This window comes from Marmota marmota, unplaced genomic scaffold (assembly GCF_001458135.2).
Source record: "Marmota marmota marmota unplaced genomic scaffold, marMar, whole genome shotgun sequence".
Classification (NCBI taxonomy): Eukaryota; Metazoa; Chordata; class Mammalia; order Rodentia; family Sciuridae; genus Marmota; species Marmota marmota.
Genome location: NW_026000147.1, coordinates 109,358 through 130,197, shown reverse-complemented (window position 1 = coordinate 130,197; position 20,840 = coordinate 109,358). Strand labels below are relative to the sequence as shown.

At 40.7% G+C, this 20,840-nt stretch overlaps 1 protein-coding gene and 1 pseudogene across 1 annotated transcript; both read right to left on the bottom strand.

Moving 5' to 3' along the window:
- Nucleotides 1-444: 444 nt before the first annotated feature.
- Nucleotides 445-10,980, bottom strand: LOC125611467 (vomeronasal type-1 receptor 90-like). Its single transcript, XM_048786301.1, has 4 exons — nucleotides 10,792-10,980; nucleotides 6,501-6,599; nucleotides 936-1,233; nucleotides 445-890 (listed from the first exon to the last, which is right to left on the bottom strand). The coding sequence occupies exons 1-4, from the start codon at nucleotides 10,978-10,980 to the stop codon at nucleotides 481-483; spliced, it is 996 nt and encodes a 331-aa protein (XP_048642258.1). The 3' UTR covers nucleotides 445-480.
- Nucleotides 10,981-15,937: 4,957 nt separating this feature from the next.
- On the bottom strand, nucleotides 15,938-16,873 carry LOC107161061 (annotated as a pseudogene).
- Nucleotides 16,874-20,840: the final 3,967 nt, after the last annotated feature.

Here is a 20,840-nt window from a genome sequence, read left to right as displayed (position 1 = left end):
TCACATTGGGTTTATCATTCAGATGAAAATAAAATAATATTGACCAAAATTAAAACACAAAATGCAGCTGAAAAAATACATGGAGAATACAGGTATGATTTTGATGACAGAATCTGCAGTGTTACTTGGACAGTGCAAGGTATCTGTGTTGAGCAGGCACAGTAACAAAACAGCCCATTTAGGATCCAGCATTTCTTTTTGGTACTAGGAATTTAACCCAGAAGCACTTAAAGACTGAGCCACAACCCGGCTGTTTCCATATTTTATTTTCACACAGGGTCTTGCTACGTTGCTTACCATCTCGATTAGGTGCTAAGGCTGGCCTTGAACTTGTGATACTCCCACCTCAACCTCCCACGTTGCTGGGATGACAATTCTCCCCAGGTTGATTTAGCATCTTCACAAAGAGCAAATGTTCAGGTTACACCTCCATCAACGTCATTCTGGGATTTTTTTCAACATAAAAACTTTTGTGGACATTTATAAATAAATGATGTGGGACGACAAAATGACGGGTTGCCCAGCCCGGCATAAATACTTCCTTTCCTTTTCTAATGTGCACTGGAAGAACCTGAGTGTCGGTTGATCAGCACAGATGTGTATCAAGGCACTGAGGGTGGCGTAGCCATTGCCCACCAGCATCTGGACCCACAGATGAGAGGGATCCTCCCTGTGCATCTGTCCCGAAGACGAGGAGAACACACAGTCCACAAAGTACATGAGCACAAAGAGTCCCATGAGCAGCAGGAAGGTCCTGGTGGCCCTCAGTTCTGAGGAGGCTCTCGGGGACAGGCTGGTGCTGTGGAGGTGCTGGCACTGACTCATTTGCCTGTACAGGAGGGTCACAATGTACCCACTGGAGGCAGCCATAAGCCACATGAGGAAGATGTCTCAGAGTATTCCCATCAGGGAGAAGAAGGTCCTGAAGTGGTGACCCATGGGGGCAACAGTGCAGGACTCAGAGACAAACATGAAAGCTGCTGTGTCATTGGAGGGGCCTCCCATGGAGACCAAGACGCGGACATTGAAGAGCATGTTGAACACCCAGAGAGTGAGCAAGGTCCACGGACTGTACTGTGGGGACGTGTGCTTGGACTTGGCCAGAAAGGAGCTTCTGGGGCTGAGGGTGGTGGCCTGCAGGACACTCAGCAGGCAGGTGGTGGTGACAGACAGGCTCCTCATCAGCCTGTAAGGGTAGATGATGGCTTTACATGTGAAGTCGTTCCAAAAGTCCTGAACCCCCAAAATGCCAGTCCAGGTGTGCCCTGATTACGAGCATCAGCAGATGAATCAGGGCCAGGTGAGTGATGGCCACGTCTGTGGGCCTGGTCCTGCACTGGACAAGGAACGTGAGGACGTGGAAGAGGAGCAGGAAGACATTGACTGTGATCCCAATGACAATTTGGAAAAAAAAGGCATTTCTTACAGCAAGAAAAATGTAAAGTGTGCTTCTTTAGGTCATCTTTTGTGTCCCTTGACACCCCCTCCCCAGACCTCTCAGTGCTCAGGCACAACATCATGGCCAGGGCCACAATGGATCTGCCTGGGCACGTGCAGTGAGCTGACCAAAAGCTGAGTATGTGGCATTTGAAGGGGACTCTAGTGTGACAGATTACAGGGACATCCACAGAGAACTCTCAAGGAAAGGGTATCAAGGGGACAGTCTCGCATACAGCTCTGTAACTCCAGTGTCCTCTATTCTGGGTTGTTTGTCACTGGCTTACAGACCAGATATCAAAATGTTGGCTCTGAAATCTGACTTCTTGCATTTGTTGATTAATATGTAATTTTTGGTACTAGATATTGAACCCAGGTTTGCTTAACCACTTATAATATTTTACATATATTTGATTATGCCAGAAAAATCACATCTAAGTGAGCAGAACCATCAGTTATTATCAGGATTTTCTTCCAAAATTTATTTTCTGTCCATTCTTGGGCACATGGAAAAATTTTAGTGTGTGGGTTTTTTGTTTTGTTTTGTTTTAACCAAACATGGAACACAACATGAACCACACCCCCAACCCTTTTTATTTTTATTTTGACACAGGGTGTCTCTAAGTTGCATAGGACCTCACTAAGTTGATGAAGCTGGTCTTGAACCTGCAACCCTCCTGCATCAGCTCCCCAAACCCCTGGGATTACAGGCTGGCACCACCACACTAGTAAAATTTAAGAACTTTGGGGGATTTCATTAAGATACAGGAATCCCACCTCACCCTGAGAAAGGAGTTGACATAGTGAGCCAGCTTTCCTGTCTTCTACAAGTAAGCAATGATATTTCTCCACAGAAGAGAGAGGAAAATTGGATGATGACATCCTCCTGGAAAATCTCCCTATAAACTGAGGAAAGTTTCTTTATTTCAGTTTTAATTCTGCTGTAGAGCTGAGATGTATGTCACATTGACAACAAGACTAGCAACTTAGCCACACATTTTGTCATCAGAAAAACAAGCAGGTAAGAGAATAAATCATTTTTCACCTCTACCTAGAAAATCGCAGTGTGATCACATCAGTTACTAAAGGGCGCACAGAAATGACAAGGAGCCCAGACAATTTAAGTGTCTCAAGCCTAGTTCAATAATTGCTTTGAAGTCTTTGAGGAAGTATGGTTGTATAAAATGGAAATTCATTAGTCCCATTAGAAAAAATTAACCTCTTCTAAATGATTAAGTGAGTAAGAATTTCTTTCCTCCATTCACACCTTCAGCAAAGGTCTGCTCAAGAAAACAAAAGAAAATATGCTAATAAAGAGTCTAGGAGTCTCCACATTCCAAGAGTCAGAGTGTCACTAATAGGCACAGCCCCCCGTGGCTTCTCTGACTTTTGGGCAGCTGTGAGTAGATTCTGTCTATTCCTGGATGCACCCTGGGAGTAAATTATGAGACAGACATGAAGACTTTGACCCCCAAAGTCCTTTACAACAGCACAAACTCGATATATACCAGGTGAAGGTACCCTTTACAAATGATGGAAAATAAAATAACTCTTCTGTTGGGTTATGCAATGCAGGTTTCTCTTTGAATTAAATTAAGAAAATAAATTAAATAATAATTAATAAATAATTAAATTAAGGAAATAATATGCACAGCACTGGAAAACTGGAGGAGGAGTCCATCTGAGTTATCTGTGGATGGAGGGCACAGGACTCTGGTTTCAGCCCTGCCAGTGGGGGATGGCTACCCTGCCTGCATTGTCATGGGAGAGAGAGACAGAACCAGGAGGGGCCATGGACTTGCAAACACAGGTAGAGAACTGGGTTTTCTGGGGAGCATTGCCTGAAAACACTGAAAAATCACTCTTTTTTCTATAGAAGAAATTTCCTGGTTACAGCTGGAAAACCTTATCATTTTAGTAAAGTGCTGACCATGGGAAGTGGCAGAGTTGGATGCTGCCATGGGTCCCCTGTCACAGGCATTGGCTCCTTGCAGCCCCAGGACACAGCAGGCAGAGAATCAGCTGGCCATGTGCACACTGTGCAGGTCACACACGTGTGTATCAGTGAGAGCCACAGGGCCCTCCATGGTTCACAGGTAGATGTCTTATAAAGAATGCAATGTTGCTACTTCTGTGTTAATTTATCAGTTTTGTTAGAAAACATCCTGAAAATGTGGACATTTCATAAAAGCAAGTTAGAAATAATCCTCTGAGCCTGTCCCTTACCTGTGCCTCACGCCACTCACACCTGCCAGGACTAGTCTGACCATGAGATCAGGGTGCAGACAGAATTCTGTCCATCACCAGGATGATCCCAGAACTCCTCCTTAGCTCTGGGGAGAGAGGGGCTGCAGCAGCTCCTGGCAGCCTTGATGGGCCGAGCCCCAGATCATGACTTAAACCCTGGTGTACACAAGTGCCCCCTCAGACTGGAGGTTCTGAATACCACGACCTAAGTCCAAAGAGAATAATGTGGAAAAGAAGTTCAGGGACAGGTCCCAGTGAGGGCGGGCCCAGTGAGGAAGGACAAGGAAAGTCTAAGAGGACAGATAAGAGGAGAGACCTAAGTGGAGAACAAATGGGAATGGAAATCTATTTCTTAAAATCTTATCCCCAGGGTCCTTAGAGCTAAGGGTGTGGGGTCATTTCCAGGGAACTGTATCCCAGTAGAGATGCCCTTTCCTGCCCTTACCAAGGAACCAACACTTAAATATTTCACATTCTGCCACTGTCCAAGTCATGGACAACACAGAGATACTTGCCATCACCCAGGAAACCAGAAACTAGTGAACAATCCTGAAGTTGGTTCACCCCAGTCAGTGGTGAGGAAAGCAGACCCACAGCTCCTTGGGCTTCTGGGGCCTGTGTGTGGAGAGACACCAGCTGGAGGGAGGGAAGGGGACATAGCTGCTTTCTCAGGTGCACCATGGATACCATCCTGTAAATACTGTGATTTGCAACCTCACTTCATGATGGACATTGGGTACGTGAAAGGACAGATGTCATTTCTTGTCATCACACAGATCAAGTTCACCGTCACCTCTCCACTAACATCCCCTTTCTCTTTGGAGAGAGGACACCATGGGACCTTTGGAAGTCAGGAAGGGGTGGTCACTACTCTTACCATTTGGCTGTAAAATTAAGCAATCACAGCCCCTGGTCTCTGTCAGCTTGAGATCCCCCCCCAAGCCAGAGCACCACTGGATTATTTTTGGGAGATCAAAACTGAGACAAAATACATCTGTATAAAAAGAAAACACTATTAGACATTTGATAGAAATGTGAGTTTGAACTGTTTCATAATTATACAGTGTGAAGAACAGCAGCTCCTTCTGAATAATTGAAAAGCATTTCAGTGTATAGATTATTTCTCAGGATCTCAGGTCAGAGAAGTGAACGCTGAAGAAAAAAAATAGTTTGAATTGATTTTTGGAGATTATAGAAGGAAAATCAAGGATGTGAAATAAAATTCTTGGGTTAGAACTTATCTCTTCTTTGGTGAAGATTAATAGGATCTCCTGAGGTCGAAGCAGAAAATAACAAGGCAACTCAATAATATGCACTCTGAGGACTGGGAGAGCCATAAATTAAACTCACTATAGATATAGATGGAAACTTAAGATGGTTTACTTGAAATAAGTCTTTTTTTTAATTTAAAAATTAACAAATGTTCACGAGTCACCAAATTAAAGGGCTAAATCTATCACAAAGAGGAGCTGGGGACATGGCTGAATTGGTATAGTGCTTGCCTGGCATGCACAAGGTCCTGGGTTCAATCCACAGCACCTCCCAGAAAAAACAAAACAGTTTTACAAAGAAAATTTCCCTTTGCAAATCTAGAGAGAAGAATCCTCTGAGCTCTTGAGTGTGGATACATAATTCAGAGCTACCAAAGAACCTAACATACAATTTGGTTATTTTGATTCTTCATCACAGTCACAGAAGCCCACTCACACACTGGTTCTGCATCTCAGGAAGAGAGAGGCACTTACCTGGGCAGGTCCTTGGGGAGTCAGGTGACCTAAGCAGATCCTGTACCCTTTTTAAGCAAAGGACGTCTTTAACTCACCTCTCTGTGGGGCTTTAATTTTAGCTTCTGCAAGAAGGTGACAAGATCCCACTGGAGATCACAGAACCATGTCTTGCCCCAGTGGAACATGTCACCTGACTCTTACTTTAGTCTCTGATGTACAGTAGCAACCTGGGGAGAGTTGACCTCAAAAGTTTTCTCTCAGTTCCCTGGACACACCTGCATGAGGCTCTGAAGGCTCCCAATCCCGCAGACCACACCAATTCTCTCTCTTTTTTTTTTTAACCTATGTTCAAATTAGTGCAAACACACTTCATATATTGCAATGCTTCTACTCTGGGGACGGTGGTTACTGGCACCTCCTGTGGGTTCCCTGGAGAGGCTGAGGGTCCCCTCCCTAAAATGTGAGACCGTCGTCCCAGGTCCACTCTCACTGTGACCATATGTCTCCTAGGAATTGCAAACCCGCCTTCAGATTTGCACTTCTGTTTCAAGTTAAGAAAGACACTCAAGTAACCATGTTGGCCGTGAGCAAAGAAACAAAACAAAATTCTTAATAAAGTCAATTTGTTTTCATTCTCCAGGAATAGCTAGTGTCACTAAATGCATTTCAAGGTACAGCCTCTCCTGTTGGATGACCATGGGTTCCTGATAGGGGACACACATCTCCTCTAAGAATCAGAATACTTCTCATTCTGTGAGTGAGGAAGGCGACTCTCCATCCAGGGCAAGAAGAAAGAGAAATGAACCTTCATGGGCCACTCAGATGGGACCAGGTGGCTCTCTGGACATTCTTTGAAAGCAGTGACATGAGACAGGATGAAAACTCTCAATGTGTTCTATTTTATGACGTGGATTAGGAAAGAACCATACAGTGACACATAGTTCTGTCTATTCAATGAAGCTATTGAAAAGGAAAATTACATGCTTAAGACAATTTAAATATCTAGCAAAACTAAATACAGAACATTGAGTTTATAGCCTTAACGAAGAATGCCATTCAGAACCCTGGTGTCCACAGAGTGGGGCTCACCCAGGCTGTGGCATAGTGGGTCCCCCACCCAGGGCTTTCCTCATGTTCGTTGACCAGGGAGGTGGCACATTTTTGGGGGGTGATTTCTAATAGGACAGACTGAACAACAAATGGGGAGACACATTCAGTTATACCCACAAAAAAGGATCCAGAAACTTCTATCCATGACAGGACCCAGAGGCAAATCTGTCCAACACAGTGGCCAGCTAATGGTGTTTTTTTTTTTTTTTTCTCAACCAACCATGGGATACCAAGGTTTTAATGTCACAAAATTATGTCAGCAAAATGCAGGTTTAGGACCTGCCAGGTGTTTTCCCAGGAGAAACACTGCGAGTCTTGAGCAGAGGGGCCTGGGATGGACTCGGTGGCCCAGCCCGTGCCTAGCATGCAGGACGAGGGTGCTCCAGGTGCTGTGTAAAAATAAGAAGAAATGGACCCAGGGAAAATTTGGTACTTTGAAAAAATAAATAAGGTTGATAGGAGAACAAGATTGCAGATTCGAGTGAGGGAGCCTATCCCCGAGCTCAGCAACCCAGAACTGGAGCAGTGGGATATAGCTTCTCCCCAAGGCATTGAGAGAAATCTCATGAGTCGGTGGTCAGTTTGCCCTGCAGAATCAAAGACTCATCGACTCAATAATTGGATCTAAAAAGAAGACACCTGAGTTTATCAATCACCCATGGTCAGCCAACCTAAGAGCCATATTGAGACTGACCATGGAGGAACCAATGGGGACTGGAAACCCAGTCCTGTGAGTCCAATGGCCAGCAAAGCCCATTGACCAGCCCTGATCCACAAGCCCAGGCCAGCCAGGCCCACTGGACATAGCCAGCTGCATCACCACCTAGCCACAGCCCCCAGCCCACTCATGCCCATCACCCAAGAAGGGACAATCCCATGCTCACTGATTATCTTATCCACCATGGTGGAAAGGACTCCTTAATTCATTAACATTTCACCAAAATTTCTCACATTTCTTTTGCTGTTGTTATTTTGTTTTTATTTTTTATTTTGCTTTTCTTTTTTTCTTCTTTTTCTTTTTGTAGATTATTTGTGTACTAAGTGACTCAAGAAGTCCTATACATATACACCCTTGTTTCTCTCTCCCCATTTCTAGTCTTTGTCTAGGCCACACCGAATTCATGATTATTTTACTTTTTTTTTTAATTATGGAGATGGCTCAACATTCTTCCTGGACATTACAACAACTGACACTGTAGATGTCCCCTAGGAACTGTGGAACTAGCCCTCTGCAGTATATTGTCTGTATACATTGGTGCCATCGCGGGGCTCCCCTCGCCCTGTCTGTGAGGTACTGGAACACAGAGGCACTGTGGGTTCATTAGGTAGGAACCCTATGGCTTCTGATATATCCAGAGAGATGGGGAGACCACCAAACAATATGAACCTGCAAGGCAATAAACCATCATCACGAGCACAGCATACCTCAGCAACAGACTCCATGGATACCACGAGGACAAAGTGTCAGAGATTGAAATCAGAAAGGTTCATGGTAACATTGATCTGAAAGATAAAATGTGATGTAATAAATAAAATCAGAGAAAATACAAAATGAGAACCATCACTTTAATAAGAAGTTAGAGATCCTGAAGAAGAATCAGTCCAAAACCCTCAAAATGAAGAGATTAATGAGCCAACTTGAAAATTCATGGGAAAGCATCACCAGCAGAATGGACTTCTTGGAAAGCAGAGTTTCAGAAAAAGAAGACAAAAATATATAATCTTGAAATTGAAGGAGAGGGGCTAGGGTTGTGGCTCAGTGGTAGAGCGCTCACCTAGCCAAACCAAAATGACTGGAAATGCAAATTATATCTCAAGGATAATTTGAAGGTAAATGACCTAAACTCATCAATCCCAAAACACAGACTGGCACGTTGGATTAAACAGCAAACCCAACAATTTGCTGTCTCCAAGAAACTCACCTCAAAGACAAAGACATCCAGAGACTGAAGGTGAGAGCGTGGGAAAAATATCACTCATATGGGTCTCATAGGTAAGTAAGAAGGGGGGTCCATCCTCATATCAGATAAAATGGCCTTCAAGCCAAAGTTCATCAGAAGGGACAAAGAAGGACATTTAAGATGGCTTAGAAAATTTATGCATCAACAAAACATAAACATTGAACATTTATGCCCCAAACAATGGAGCATCTGCATACACCAAACAAACCCTTCTCCACTTCAACAATGATATCAGTCACAACAGAATAATTCTGGATCACTTTCACACAACACTCTCCTGATGCACAGATCCACCAAATAACAACTCAACAAAGAACATACAGAGCTAAATGATCCAATCAGTCACTTGGACTTTCCTTTGGGTCTTCTATATGTACTTCGGTGCCCACTTCTCCATCTCTGTGGTCGACAACTCCAATGGAATGTTACCCAATCTAATATTCCTCAGTGACTCCTGCACTATGATCCACAGAAGCTACTTACTCAGGCATTTATTTACTGTCTTGGGTGAATTTTGGGACATCATCCTTATTGGGCTCATGGTCCTCTCCAGTGGGTACATGGTGGCTCTCCTGTGCAGGCATAAGAGGCATTGCCAGCACCTTCACAGCATCAGCCTGTCCCCGAGAGCCTCTCCAGAACAGAGGGCCACTAGAACCATCTGCTTCTCCTGGGTTTCTTCGGTCTCATGTACTGTTTGGACTGTGTTGTCTCCTCCTTAAGAACCATGTGGAAAAATGACCCTGTTTGTCATATCCAGATGATGGTGGCCAACGGCTATGCCACTATCAGTCCTTTAGTTTTCATCTGTACTGAAAAACTAAGTGTCACCTTTTTGAAATGTTTGTGGCAGAAAAATCGTTAATGCTTAATCATTGCATGATGGATCAGTCCCCTGCATGAGCCACTGCCCAGCTTTGTCCCAATGAACCATGGAGTGGTTGGTGCGTGTGCTCTCTGTGTTGAAGGAATACAGGAAGTGGGGTATTTTATTTCATTTTATTTTTTTAAATTTTTAAAAAATATATTTATTTTTTAGTTTTAGGTGGACACAATATCTGGATTTTATTTTTATGTGGTGCTGAGCATTGAACCCAGTGACTCATGCATGCTGGGCAAGTGCGCTCCCACGTAAGCCCCAGCCCCAGCCCCAAGGAGGCTCTTTTACATGTTTACTTTGAAACTGGTGAATGAGAAACACCTCCCAGATTATAATCCAAATGGCTCCAAGGTAAACTAAGAACTTCATATTTCTCCTTGATGTGGATAAGGGAGCCCCCAGAGGCCACTATCACCTTATCAGTCTTAGTCCCTACAACTATAGATACATATAAATGTATAAATGTTGGTCAACTCCAATATTATTAAGTCCCCTGCTATAGTTTTGTAAGGGTATTATAGGTTTAGTGTGGACACTTAGGTGCTTGGTCAACTGGGAGTTGCTTTCTGTGAATTTAAGAAATCATGTCCCAACTTCATTGTCTGTGTGTGGAAATTCAGGTTTCTCAGCTCTGCTTGGTGGAAGAGGTGCCCTCTCCCCTTGGAATGGTCTGGCATCCTTGATAAAAAAGCATTTGAACATTTCTGCCTCCAGCATCATTTAGAAATCTGTATGTCCAGAATCACAGCCTTTGGGACGGGAGTCCCCCAGTCTCTATGCTAGCAAAGCAATAAATCTTCTTTTTCCTTTTTATTAAATAAAAAGAAAGAAAAGAAATTTCTATGTGTATTAGGATGTATTTTTTTCTGCTTTTGTGAAAAAAAATATTGGTGGGATTTTGATAGGGATGGTTGATGACTTTGCATGGAGTTGGATTCTTAGCAATAGTGATTCTTCCAATCGATGGACCCAGGGGTGAAGCATCAGGAGAGCCAGCAGGCAGTTTTTTAAATATTCAAATTATTCATCAGGGAAATGCAAATCATTGTGACACTGACCTGTTCCCTGGTCCCCAGTTGAATAGTTAGTAACAAAAAGGCAAAATTAAATGCTAGTGAAGATGTGGAGGGAAAAAGCTCATTTATTGTGGGAAGGTAAATCAGTACAATAATAATAAAGATCAATGTGGAGACTTCTCAAGAAACATATAGATCCACCGAAGGATCAAGATAGCCCACATCCAGAGGAAATAAAATCCGCACCAGAGTGATTCTGCACTACTGTGTTTTTCATATCACCATGAAAAGAGCTAAGAGTCCCTAAGCCCAGGTGCCCACCAACACACGGATGGATAAAGGGGGTCACCCCCCACATGCAAGCATCTGTTGAACTTCTCATGAAATATTTCTTGTCCCACATTTAATCTCACAGGTTCAAAATGCATGGTGCCATCCACAGTGTGCCATCCATAGTCTGCCCACCAGCAAATCCCAAGTGTGAGGGCTGTGGTCCGGGTCACCTTCACACCAAAGGACAAGTGAGCCCCATGGTTTGCCGACAAAGACCTGGGAATACGAGTTCCAACAGCTGGGCTGGAGGAACCTAGGTGTCCATTCATCTGGTCTCTTTTTATTAGTCATTTAAGAATTCTCCTTCCCATTTCCCTAATAATGAATGTGTCTGAAAGGCATTTTGTTAGGAAGTCTATTTAGAGAAGTCGAGCCCCATCCCATTCAGGTCTATAGGCTCATGCTTATTTTTTTAAATGACATCTTTTCATGCAAATGCATTGACAGAGAAAAAAAAATGTGCACCATATTATATTCTTCACCTTTAAGCCAATTGGACTTGACTCGTGTCTTTATTGAGTTCATCAGGGACACAGATTCTCCTGCAGGTATGTTTGCGTTTCCCAGTCCTGACAGCTTTGTGGTGAAGCTCCTTTGCAGTTTCTTGTTGTTAGAAGCAGAATTTTCCTTCTACAGCTTCTGAAAACATATTTTCAAATATTCTTAGGGTCTAACCAGAAGTGTGAACCCTGAGCTGGACTTAAAACCTTCCAATTTACTGAAACAATGAATGATTGTCAGCAAGATTTTTCTGGAATATCTGTTATTTATTCACCCAACTTTCTCCAGGTTTTTAATCCTCCATATTCCTGGAGCTTGTATATCTCACAGAGCCTCTGCCCACAGCGGGGCACCTGGAGGTTGGTGGCTGTGCACTCCCTGAGGTGCAAGCTGTTTCTCCCTAGTGATCTTCAGAGTTTCACAGCTAAAACTTGCCACAAAGTAGAGCTTGCTGCCTAATTTATTCTAAGAACAAAGATTCATACAGCAGGACCAGTCTCATCTTCTGCATCTCTTTTTTCCATCTTTACCTTAGGATACAGAAGGTGATGGGAGCAGTGGTGATTTTTAACTATATGACAATGACCCAGAAAAGTATTATTATTTTGGTACCAGGGACTGAACCCTGGGTGCTTAACCACTGAACCACATCCTCAGCCCTTTTTTAAAATCTTATTTAGAGATAAGGTTTTGCTAAGATTTTTAGGGCCTCATTATGTTGCTGAGGCTGGCTTTGCAGTTAAGATCCTCTAGCCTCAGCCTCCCAAATGCTGATATCACAAGCACGCACCCCCATGTCTGGCACAGGTTAGTTTTCCTATGATTTATGTCACTCTCTGTAGAAGGTCCAGTATTTTTGAGAATGTTTCCTTTCTCTATTTTATAAAATGTGATAGTTTTTGCTTTCAAAACTGCATGTTTTCCAAGTACCATTGCAGGGCTAAGAGCCATAGTTAAGGAGCCCCCTTGATCATCTTCAGTGAGGAAAGGGAGATTTCATCTTGTCCCTGAGCCTCTAGACTCCTGTTTGCTAGACAAGTGTGAGTGGCAGAGTCATGGCTGGGAGGTGACATGCCTGACAATTTCTTTTAGCTTGATTTTATTCAAGGCTTCTATTCACCGAAATGCTTTCTAATAAAAATGAAATATTAACCCAGACATAGCTACATACCTATCTTTAAAATACTTACATGTAATATTTCAGTGAGTAAGTTGCATGCATTTGATGGATTTGTTGTACCGATACATTAGTGTGTGATAGAAAATTTGGAGAGAAGCTGGGTATACTGGTGCACACCTGAAATCCCAGAAGCATGGGAGGCTGAGTCAGGAGGATCATGATTTCAAAGCCAGCCTCAGCAATGCAGCAGGGCCCTAAGCAACTTAGCACGATCCTGTCTCTTAATTTACAAAAGAGGGGACGGTGACTTAGAATGTGGTTCAGTGGTTACACACCCCTGGATACACATCCTCTTCCAAAAAATGTTGGAACCAGCTGGATACCTCCAGACATGTGTGACCTCGCCTGTTCTACACAGTTAGGTTTTGTAGTTAGAAATGTCCTCTCACTCTTGTTTATGCTCTCAAGAAAGGTGACTCACTTTTCTTGCTGCTCTTGTAGAATTTTACCTTCATAAAAATAGGAGTTGTTCGGAGTGGCCCCTGCTCCAAAAACTAACTTCCCCATCCCCAGAGAAGAGTGTCCAATGGTGAGCCCTGCTGGCTCACATGATCCTTACCCACCAACCAGACTAGCCATGCTGACTCACATGATCCTTACCCACCAATCAGACTAGCCATGCTGACTCACATGATCCTTACCCACCAATCAGAAAGCACCCCAAGTCAACTGTCAAAGTCTTCAACCATTAAACTGTCATAACTGTCAAACAACCCCCTGGCTCAATAAATATGCAGAGCTGTTCCTCAATAAATGGGCATTTTCTCCAACAATGAGCCTTGTTCTTTCTTTCAGGACTTACCAATCATTTTAAAGCAACAATGAACAGATGTCTTAATTTCTGAATAGCCTTGAAAATTCATGTCTTCTTCTCATCCTTGCTTTATCCAAAAATTTTATATTCCCATGACTACATTATTTGAAGTAACATGAATATAATTCCATCTGATGCATAGATTTACACGTTATTGTAGCATGTAATGTAAGAGTTTTACAAGGCTGTATTTGAATACCTCAACTTTTAAAATGAATTAAATGCAATGAAAGCAAACTCTCCATTTTCCAAATATGGCATAAGAGAAAGCAATTTCACAACAATCATTGTACATTTTCACGTTAAAATGTTATAAATAAATGTCTGTATGTTGACTATAAATACACAGATACAACATTATTCTTTAAAGCATCATTTGAATTAGTAATTCAAACAATTATATGCAAAATGATGTATGACATTTTTATGTACAAAAACAACTCAGCAGAGTGGAAGAGTTCTGAGCCTCCTAATTACTTAGAAATGATACAATTTGAGAAAATAAACAGGTTACTAACCATAATGTGATCACAAAACAATTTAAACATCTATAGATTTACAATAGTGTTCTCCAGATATAAGTCAAGATGTTACATAAATTAAAGGTTAAAATTTTTAAAAATCTGCATTTAAACTTTTAAGCAAATGTCTACTTGAGTTGTGAATTCTTAAAAGTTACCTTATATTCTCAAATCTTTCACATTTCAGAATTCCTTAGCAATTTTTTTTTTCTTTTTGGTACCTGGGATTAAACTCAGGGGCACTATATGACTGAGCTATGTCCACAGCTCTTCAATTAAAATTTTGAGACAGGGTCTCTCTAAGTTACTTAGGGCCACGTTAGTTGATGAGGCTGGCCTCAAAATTGTGGTCTTCTTGATTCAGCCTCCCAAGTCCCTGGGGAGACTTGAAATTTCTTAGCATCTTATCTTTCACATCTACATGCCCATAAACTAATTTAGCTTTAAGACTTTACTTTTTAGATGATATTCTGATTCAGTATGTACAAACACAAATTAAATCTTAATTATTACATATATGAGGAGCTTGCATGAAAGTTAATACATGTTTTCCAGAAAAAATATTCTAACAGTAAGTTATTACAAATTTTCCTCAAACAGGGGTTTTGGATGTAGCTCCTTAGTAGAGAATTACTTAGCATGTATGGTGTACTGGGCTTGAGATCCAGAACTGCAAAACAAAAATTTGAGTATCAATTTTATATCTAAACCTCTTTAAGTTTGGAGAAATGCCACTGCTTTCTTGAAAGATGGAAGAAAACCTGGACTCCAAGAAGACTCATGTTTCAAGATTAGTTTGGATACTTATCCTTTAATGAAATCCTCATAATGGAGTGTACCTGGATCTATTTTAATTTATGGTTTTGTTTTCCATAAGAATTCCACAAATATAAATAGAAAACAATACAAAAAATGTGTTCTTTCTAATATTTTATAATAGCAGTTGTGTGAATAGGACAGATTCTGACATGATAATCAAAATATATAAAATATGTAACTATATATAAAAATTCAAATAGTCATAAGGTCCATCAATTTTCTGCTAACAGAGATTTCCAGTGTACTGTACTATACTGGTAATTTTTTTTAGCTCTCTGAGTTAGTGACAGAATATGATCAGATATTAAAACATTCCTAAGAATTCTACTGATATAAATGAGGATCTGCATTTTAAAAATTAGAACAATCCTGAAAAGATAACCTGTGCAGGAATTCCTCCCTGTGTGACTTGTGTGTGTCATCCTCCTTACATCTGGATTCATTAAATAAAAATTCCCCAGGGCATACCTTCTTCAGCAGCAGGAATACGCCATATTACATTCTGTCTTTATAAATAATATGACCCAAACTTCCATCTTTTACAGGTAGATTTACACCATGTTCATCATTTTGTGAGTGACAGTCACATGGCCTAATGATTTCAAGATTCATCTATGGTTTCTTATACATCAGAATCACCTTCATATTTTATGCTGTTTAGTATTTAATGCAATATTCAGTCTTTGCATATTATAATACTGAATATTCCACCCTGCTCTATGTAGATGTATACAGTTTTGATTCTTATGCCTATTCAAGAGGGTCACCATGCACCCTCCTGACATAATAAATTCAAGACTCATCTTTGGATTCCTATGCATCAGAATCTTTCTCCTATTTAATGTTGAGTGGAATTCCATGATATATCCAGACCATATCTTCATACATTCATATGCTTGGGAATATCAGACTGTCTCTATCATTGACTATTATAAATATGGTATCCTGAGCAATGGTGTTTAAATAATAGTTGTTGTCCCTATATCCAGTTTTTTGTTAAATTCATAAAAGATAAATTGATAGATGAGATAGCAGTTTATAAGGGATGTTTACAATCTATTAGGCATAAAGGAGATTTCTGAGACACTTGATTTATTAAAACTGCTGCAATCTCTCACATACCTATATGGACTGATTCAGAAAAAGAATATGATATTTACTACCTAGGGTTCCTTTCACACATCAATCAGAAATATAAAGTTACTAGCTTTGTTGGAGCCATATGGACAATAATCTGTCCTGTTTTTCTCAGTTTCAAGCTTCAATGTAATCATTTTTAAAAACCACTTTATGCATTCTTCCAACATGGAGAGCAAACTCACTATGCCATGATGTGTTGATGCACAGCGGTGTGGTAGCTCAGGTCAAGAACTGACCCATCATCCAATGATTCAATGTTGACTGTCCTTCCCCCACAAACATTTCAAAAAAGCAACATTTTGTTTCACCGTGCAAATGAAAACCAAAGAACTGATGGTGGCATAGCCTTTGGACACCATGATCTGGACAGAAAAGCACACAGGGTAATTGTTCCACATGGTTCTTGAGGAGGAGACGATGCAGTCCAAACAGTACATGAGCACAAAAAATCCCATGAGCACCAGGATGGCCCTGGTGGCCCTCTGTTCTGGGGAGGCTTTTGGGGACAGGCTGGTGCCATGAAGTTGCTGGCACTGCCTTTTATGCTTGTGCAAGAGGGTCACCATGTACCCAGTGGATAGGGCCATGAGCCCTATAAGGAAGAAAATCCCGTAATGCACCCAGGACGATAAACAAATGCCTGAGGAAGTAGCTCATGGATAAGATAGTGCAGGAGTCACTGAAGAATATAAGGGCCTGTGAGGTCACAGTGGAGTTGTCAACAGCAGAGATGGAGAAGTGGGCACTTAAGGACATATAGAAGACCCACAGGAAGAGAAGGGACCTCATCCTGTCCTGTGGGGACTTAGGCTTGAACTTTGCCAAGCAGGAGCTTCTGGGGCTGAGGGTGAGGGCCTGCAGGACACTCAGCAGGCAGGTGGCAGAAATGGACAGGCCCCTCATCAACCTGTACAAGTAGGCAACTGATTTACATGTGATATCACCCCAAAGCCCCGCCTGAGATGTAAAAGTGTCTGCAGCTATGAACCCCATGGTAAGGAGCATCAGGAGGTGGGTTAGGGCCAAGAGACCGATGATCCAGTATGTGTCCTTGAGCCTCTTGTCACACAGGAACTGGATGACATGGAACAGAAAGAGGATGGTGTTGGCCAAAATCCAATTCAAACTTCAGAGTAAAAGGTGCTTCTTAAGTTAATAACACCATGCGTCATGTGTTTTTTTCTCATCCTTTGGGGTAAGGAATCATGAAGTACATGTCTTAAGGAGAAAAGTAAGGAAATTCATTTTCAAAAATATTAAATTTCATCCATCTCAGCCAACACTGTTGACAGGAGGAAAATTTTTTGCCCTATACCAATGCCCCCTTTTCCCTCTAACTGCTATGTATTGCAACCTCTGAAGTCAGATGTCTTGAATATACCGATATAGTCTTCCATTTAAGGGTAAGTATTCAATTTTGAGAAGCCCATGCACCTGGGCTATGGGCTTGTCTCATCTATAAGCTGAACAAAACCTCATCATGTCTGTACATGAGATACTGTGCATGAAACAGGATGAAGCATGTTTTCCATACAGGGAAGGCTTGCTGTGCAGTAGGATCTCTGTGGAATTGTTCAATTTTTTAGACTTCTGCAGATTCTCATTCATAGAAATGTCTTAATAGTTGATCATCTCTATCACCAACTCAGAGCAGTTAAAAAATTACCTGAATTACAATCTGTTAGGAATCTCTGTTCAGAGAAAACTCAGTGGGTTTTAGAATGATTTGTTCCCCTACAGAGCTACCTATGTTAAGAATTTTTGTTATCAAATCACAATTTGACATATGTGATCCAAGTCCAGTGTGAAATACTAGCAGAAACACATTTCAGTATTTTTCTGTTTAATTATGTGTAGCCATGCATGGTGGCTCTCTCCTGTAATCCAGCAATTTGGGAGGCTGAGGCTACAGGATTGCAAATTAAGTGCCAGCCTAAGCAACTGTGATGCAGTTAGCAACTCAGTGAGACCCTGTCTATAAATAAAATACAAAATAGGGCTGGGGATTGGGATGCTTGTTCAATGTCCCTGAGCTCAAGCCCCAGTACCAAAAAAAAAAAAAAAAAAAAAAAAAAAAANGCTTGAAATAACAAAAGAGAAAAAATACAAAACGAAAAAAAAAAAAAAAAAAAAAAAAAAAAAAAACCTTAAATATGTGGAATCGTTGTGGTAAATAGACCATAATTAAAATAGATACACATTCACTCCACCAGAGGAATTTATTACAGTGTACGTATCCAACCTAACTTTGAAATGTGACTCTTTTTGGAGTCAAAGTTTTTTTGTCTTCCTTCAAGAATGTAATGGCATTTCTCCTGACTCAAGGGGTCCACATGTAAAATTGATACTTGTGTTTATTATATTGATGCCTCACACATACCAGATACATTTTCTACTACTGAACTACATCTCCAGCTCTGATTCTAGAGAATTTTGTAATGACTTACTGGCAGAATATTTTACTGGAAAACATATATATTTACTTTAACCCAAGCATCTCCTATAAGTAATGATTGAGACTTAATTTGTGTTTTCACATACTGAACCATAATAACACCTGAAATCAAAGTCTTAAGGCTAAACTAGTTCATGAGCTATGGATGTAAGAGATACTAATGAAATCCCAGCTATCAGGAGGCAGAGACAGGAGGATGTCAAGTTTAAGGCCAGATAGTATATTAGTAAGACCCTATCTCAAAATAATAAATTAAAATTGGGCTAGGGATGTACCTCATTGGTAAAGAGCCCTGGGTTCAATCCCTGGTAAAAAACCCAAAATTTATAAGAAAAGCTGGCACGTTTAAGATGTGTGAACATTGGGCACCACATGAGAATTCAGAGTATAAGTACAGGTTTCATTTAAACATTGAAATGCAGATTTATTTATTTTTTATTTTAACCTTTAGCTGACATAATATCTGGACTTTGGGAGTCTCGTATTAGAGTTCAATACATGTTGACATTGCTTGCTGAACACTTTATAGGGGAATTAACATTTTGATTTTCTCAAATTGTAGAATTTCTAAGTGTGCGGAGTCTCAAAACTCTTATTTGGTTACATGTAATCACCTGATGCAGACTATGGTGACCACATTGAGCTATAGGCATGAGATCTGCTGACCCCAACCCTGCAGCTGTGCCCAGGTGCCCCTCACCCCTCCTCTGAATCCTTCTTCCTCTGCCCCTTCCCAGATTCTGCTGAGCTGCACTGCTATATGGGCAACAGGTTTACATTCCCTACATGAGTGAGGACATGCAGTATTTCACAGAAAAAAAAATCTATAAAAAATTAGGGTAAAAAGATCATTTTGTCAGAAATGGGGTGAACAGGCAAAATGACAATTTTATTTTTTTCACTCATTAGAATATTTGGTCTGCTTCCAAGACAAGCTTGGGAAAGACACTAGAAGTATTTTACATAAGGGCACATCTGTTAGATATTTTACGGATCACAGATGATCACAGGTGCATGGCCCTGTTATTCTATGATGTCCTTATATGTAAATCTGATGCACATCTCTTCTCATATACCTGTTAATTTTAAGGTAATATATATACTGGTGAAGATTTACAGAATGTCTATACAATATGTATGTTATCCATTTTTTTTGAATTGAAAAGATTTAAGTAAGACTCAGGATTCCTAGGGTTCTATCTATCTATCTATCTATCTATCATCTATTTACCTGTCTATATCTATAAATATATAATCATTTATTTACAACATTCTAAAATAAAAAAAAATGATAGTGCTGAAGTTGCATTCTTTTATGCTATTTCTGGAAAATGGAGACTTTAATTCATTATGTTTAATTGATTTCAAAACATGGGACCACTCAAACACCTACCATTATAAAATTTATAGTAACATTTTAATCACCTGTACATCTGAGAATTAGATAAAATTATTTTCAGTGTTACTTAAAAATCTATTCGTGCAAACTTAGACATTTTGGAGAAAGCATGGATGAGAAGAAGCCACAAATTTCCAGTACCATGCAGAAATTTTAACCTCAGTTCATTGTTGCTTTAAAATGACCAGAAATTCTTATTTTTCCTGAAAGTGAAATTCCAGTATAGTCACAAGAAAAATAAATCTCCTTTCTCCAGTGCATTTGAGAGTAAGTGAACACACTAACTGCAAAAACTAACTGTGCAGAAGAAGGAGAGATCTCGTGTTTCTATATTTATCCAGGTGTGTCCATATTTTTTTTCTGGTTCCAGGGTTTGTACCTACGGATACCTGATCACTGGCCAACATTTTCAGTCCACTCCACCTCTTTTTAAAATCTAGAGACAGGGTTTTTCTAAGATGCTTAGGGCCTTCCAAGACTGATGAGGCTGGATTTGAAATTATGCTTCTGCCTCAACATTGCCCCTGGAATTATAGTCATGCATGACTGTGCCCAGCTTCTTTCCAAAGTTTAGATCACATACTGATGTATTCGTATATCATATGCACCAGACACATAGGCCTTATTCACTTAAATATTATGAGATATGTAAGTGTTCTAAAGGTAAGTATACAGCTATTTCTGTGTTAATATCTCCTTTATATTATAAAGCATTCTGGCAAACAGGAGCCCTTCATAATACAAGCTAAAATAAATAACCAGGCATGTCCTCTCTCAGCCATGAGAATTGCCACTCAGCACACAAGAGTCTAGAGGCTCAGGGACAAGATGAGAACTTCCTACCCCCTCTTCAATGTGTTCAAGGGGCCTCCTCAACTAAGGCTCTTAACACAGTGATTGTACTTGGAAACATACTGTTCAAAGCAAAAATGAGCATTTTTTTTACGCAAGAGAAAGCAAACTATCCTAAAAAATACTGGACAGTCTACAGAGGGTGACATAAATCACAGGGAAAGTAACATGGATTGGGCATGGGGGTGCACATCTGTAATCCCCACAGTGTGGGAGTCTGAGGCAAGAGAATTGCATTTTTGATACTAGCATCAGCAACTTAGTGAGGACCCAAGCCTAATAGCAAGAGCCTGTCTCTAAATAAAATGTTAAAAAGTCTAGGGATGTGGCTCAGTGGTTAAGCAACCCTGGGTTCAAACCTTGGTACCAAAATAATAATAATGTTAATTAATTTCAAAACATGGGGCCACTCAATTATTATTATTATTATTATTATTATTATTATTAT

Coding starts and splice junctions, on each gene's coding strand:
- LOC125611467 (XM_048786301.1), bottom strand. CDS start 10,980: ATGAATGGACACCTAGGTTCCTCCAGCCCAGCTGTTGGAACTCGTATT. Junction 1,234..6,500: donor CCCACTATGCCACAGCCTGG/GTGAGCCCCACT, acceptor TTGGGGGTTCAG/GACTTTTGGAACGACTTCAC. Junction 891..935: donor CTGCACTGTTGCCCCCATGG/GTCACCACTTCA, acceptor GAATACTCTGAG/ACATCTTCCTCATGTGGCTT.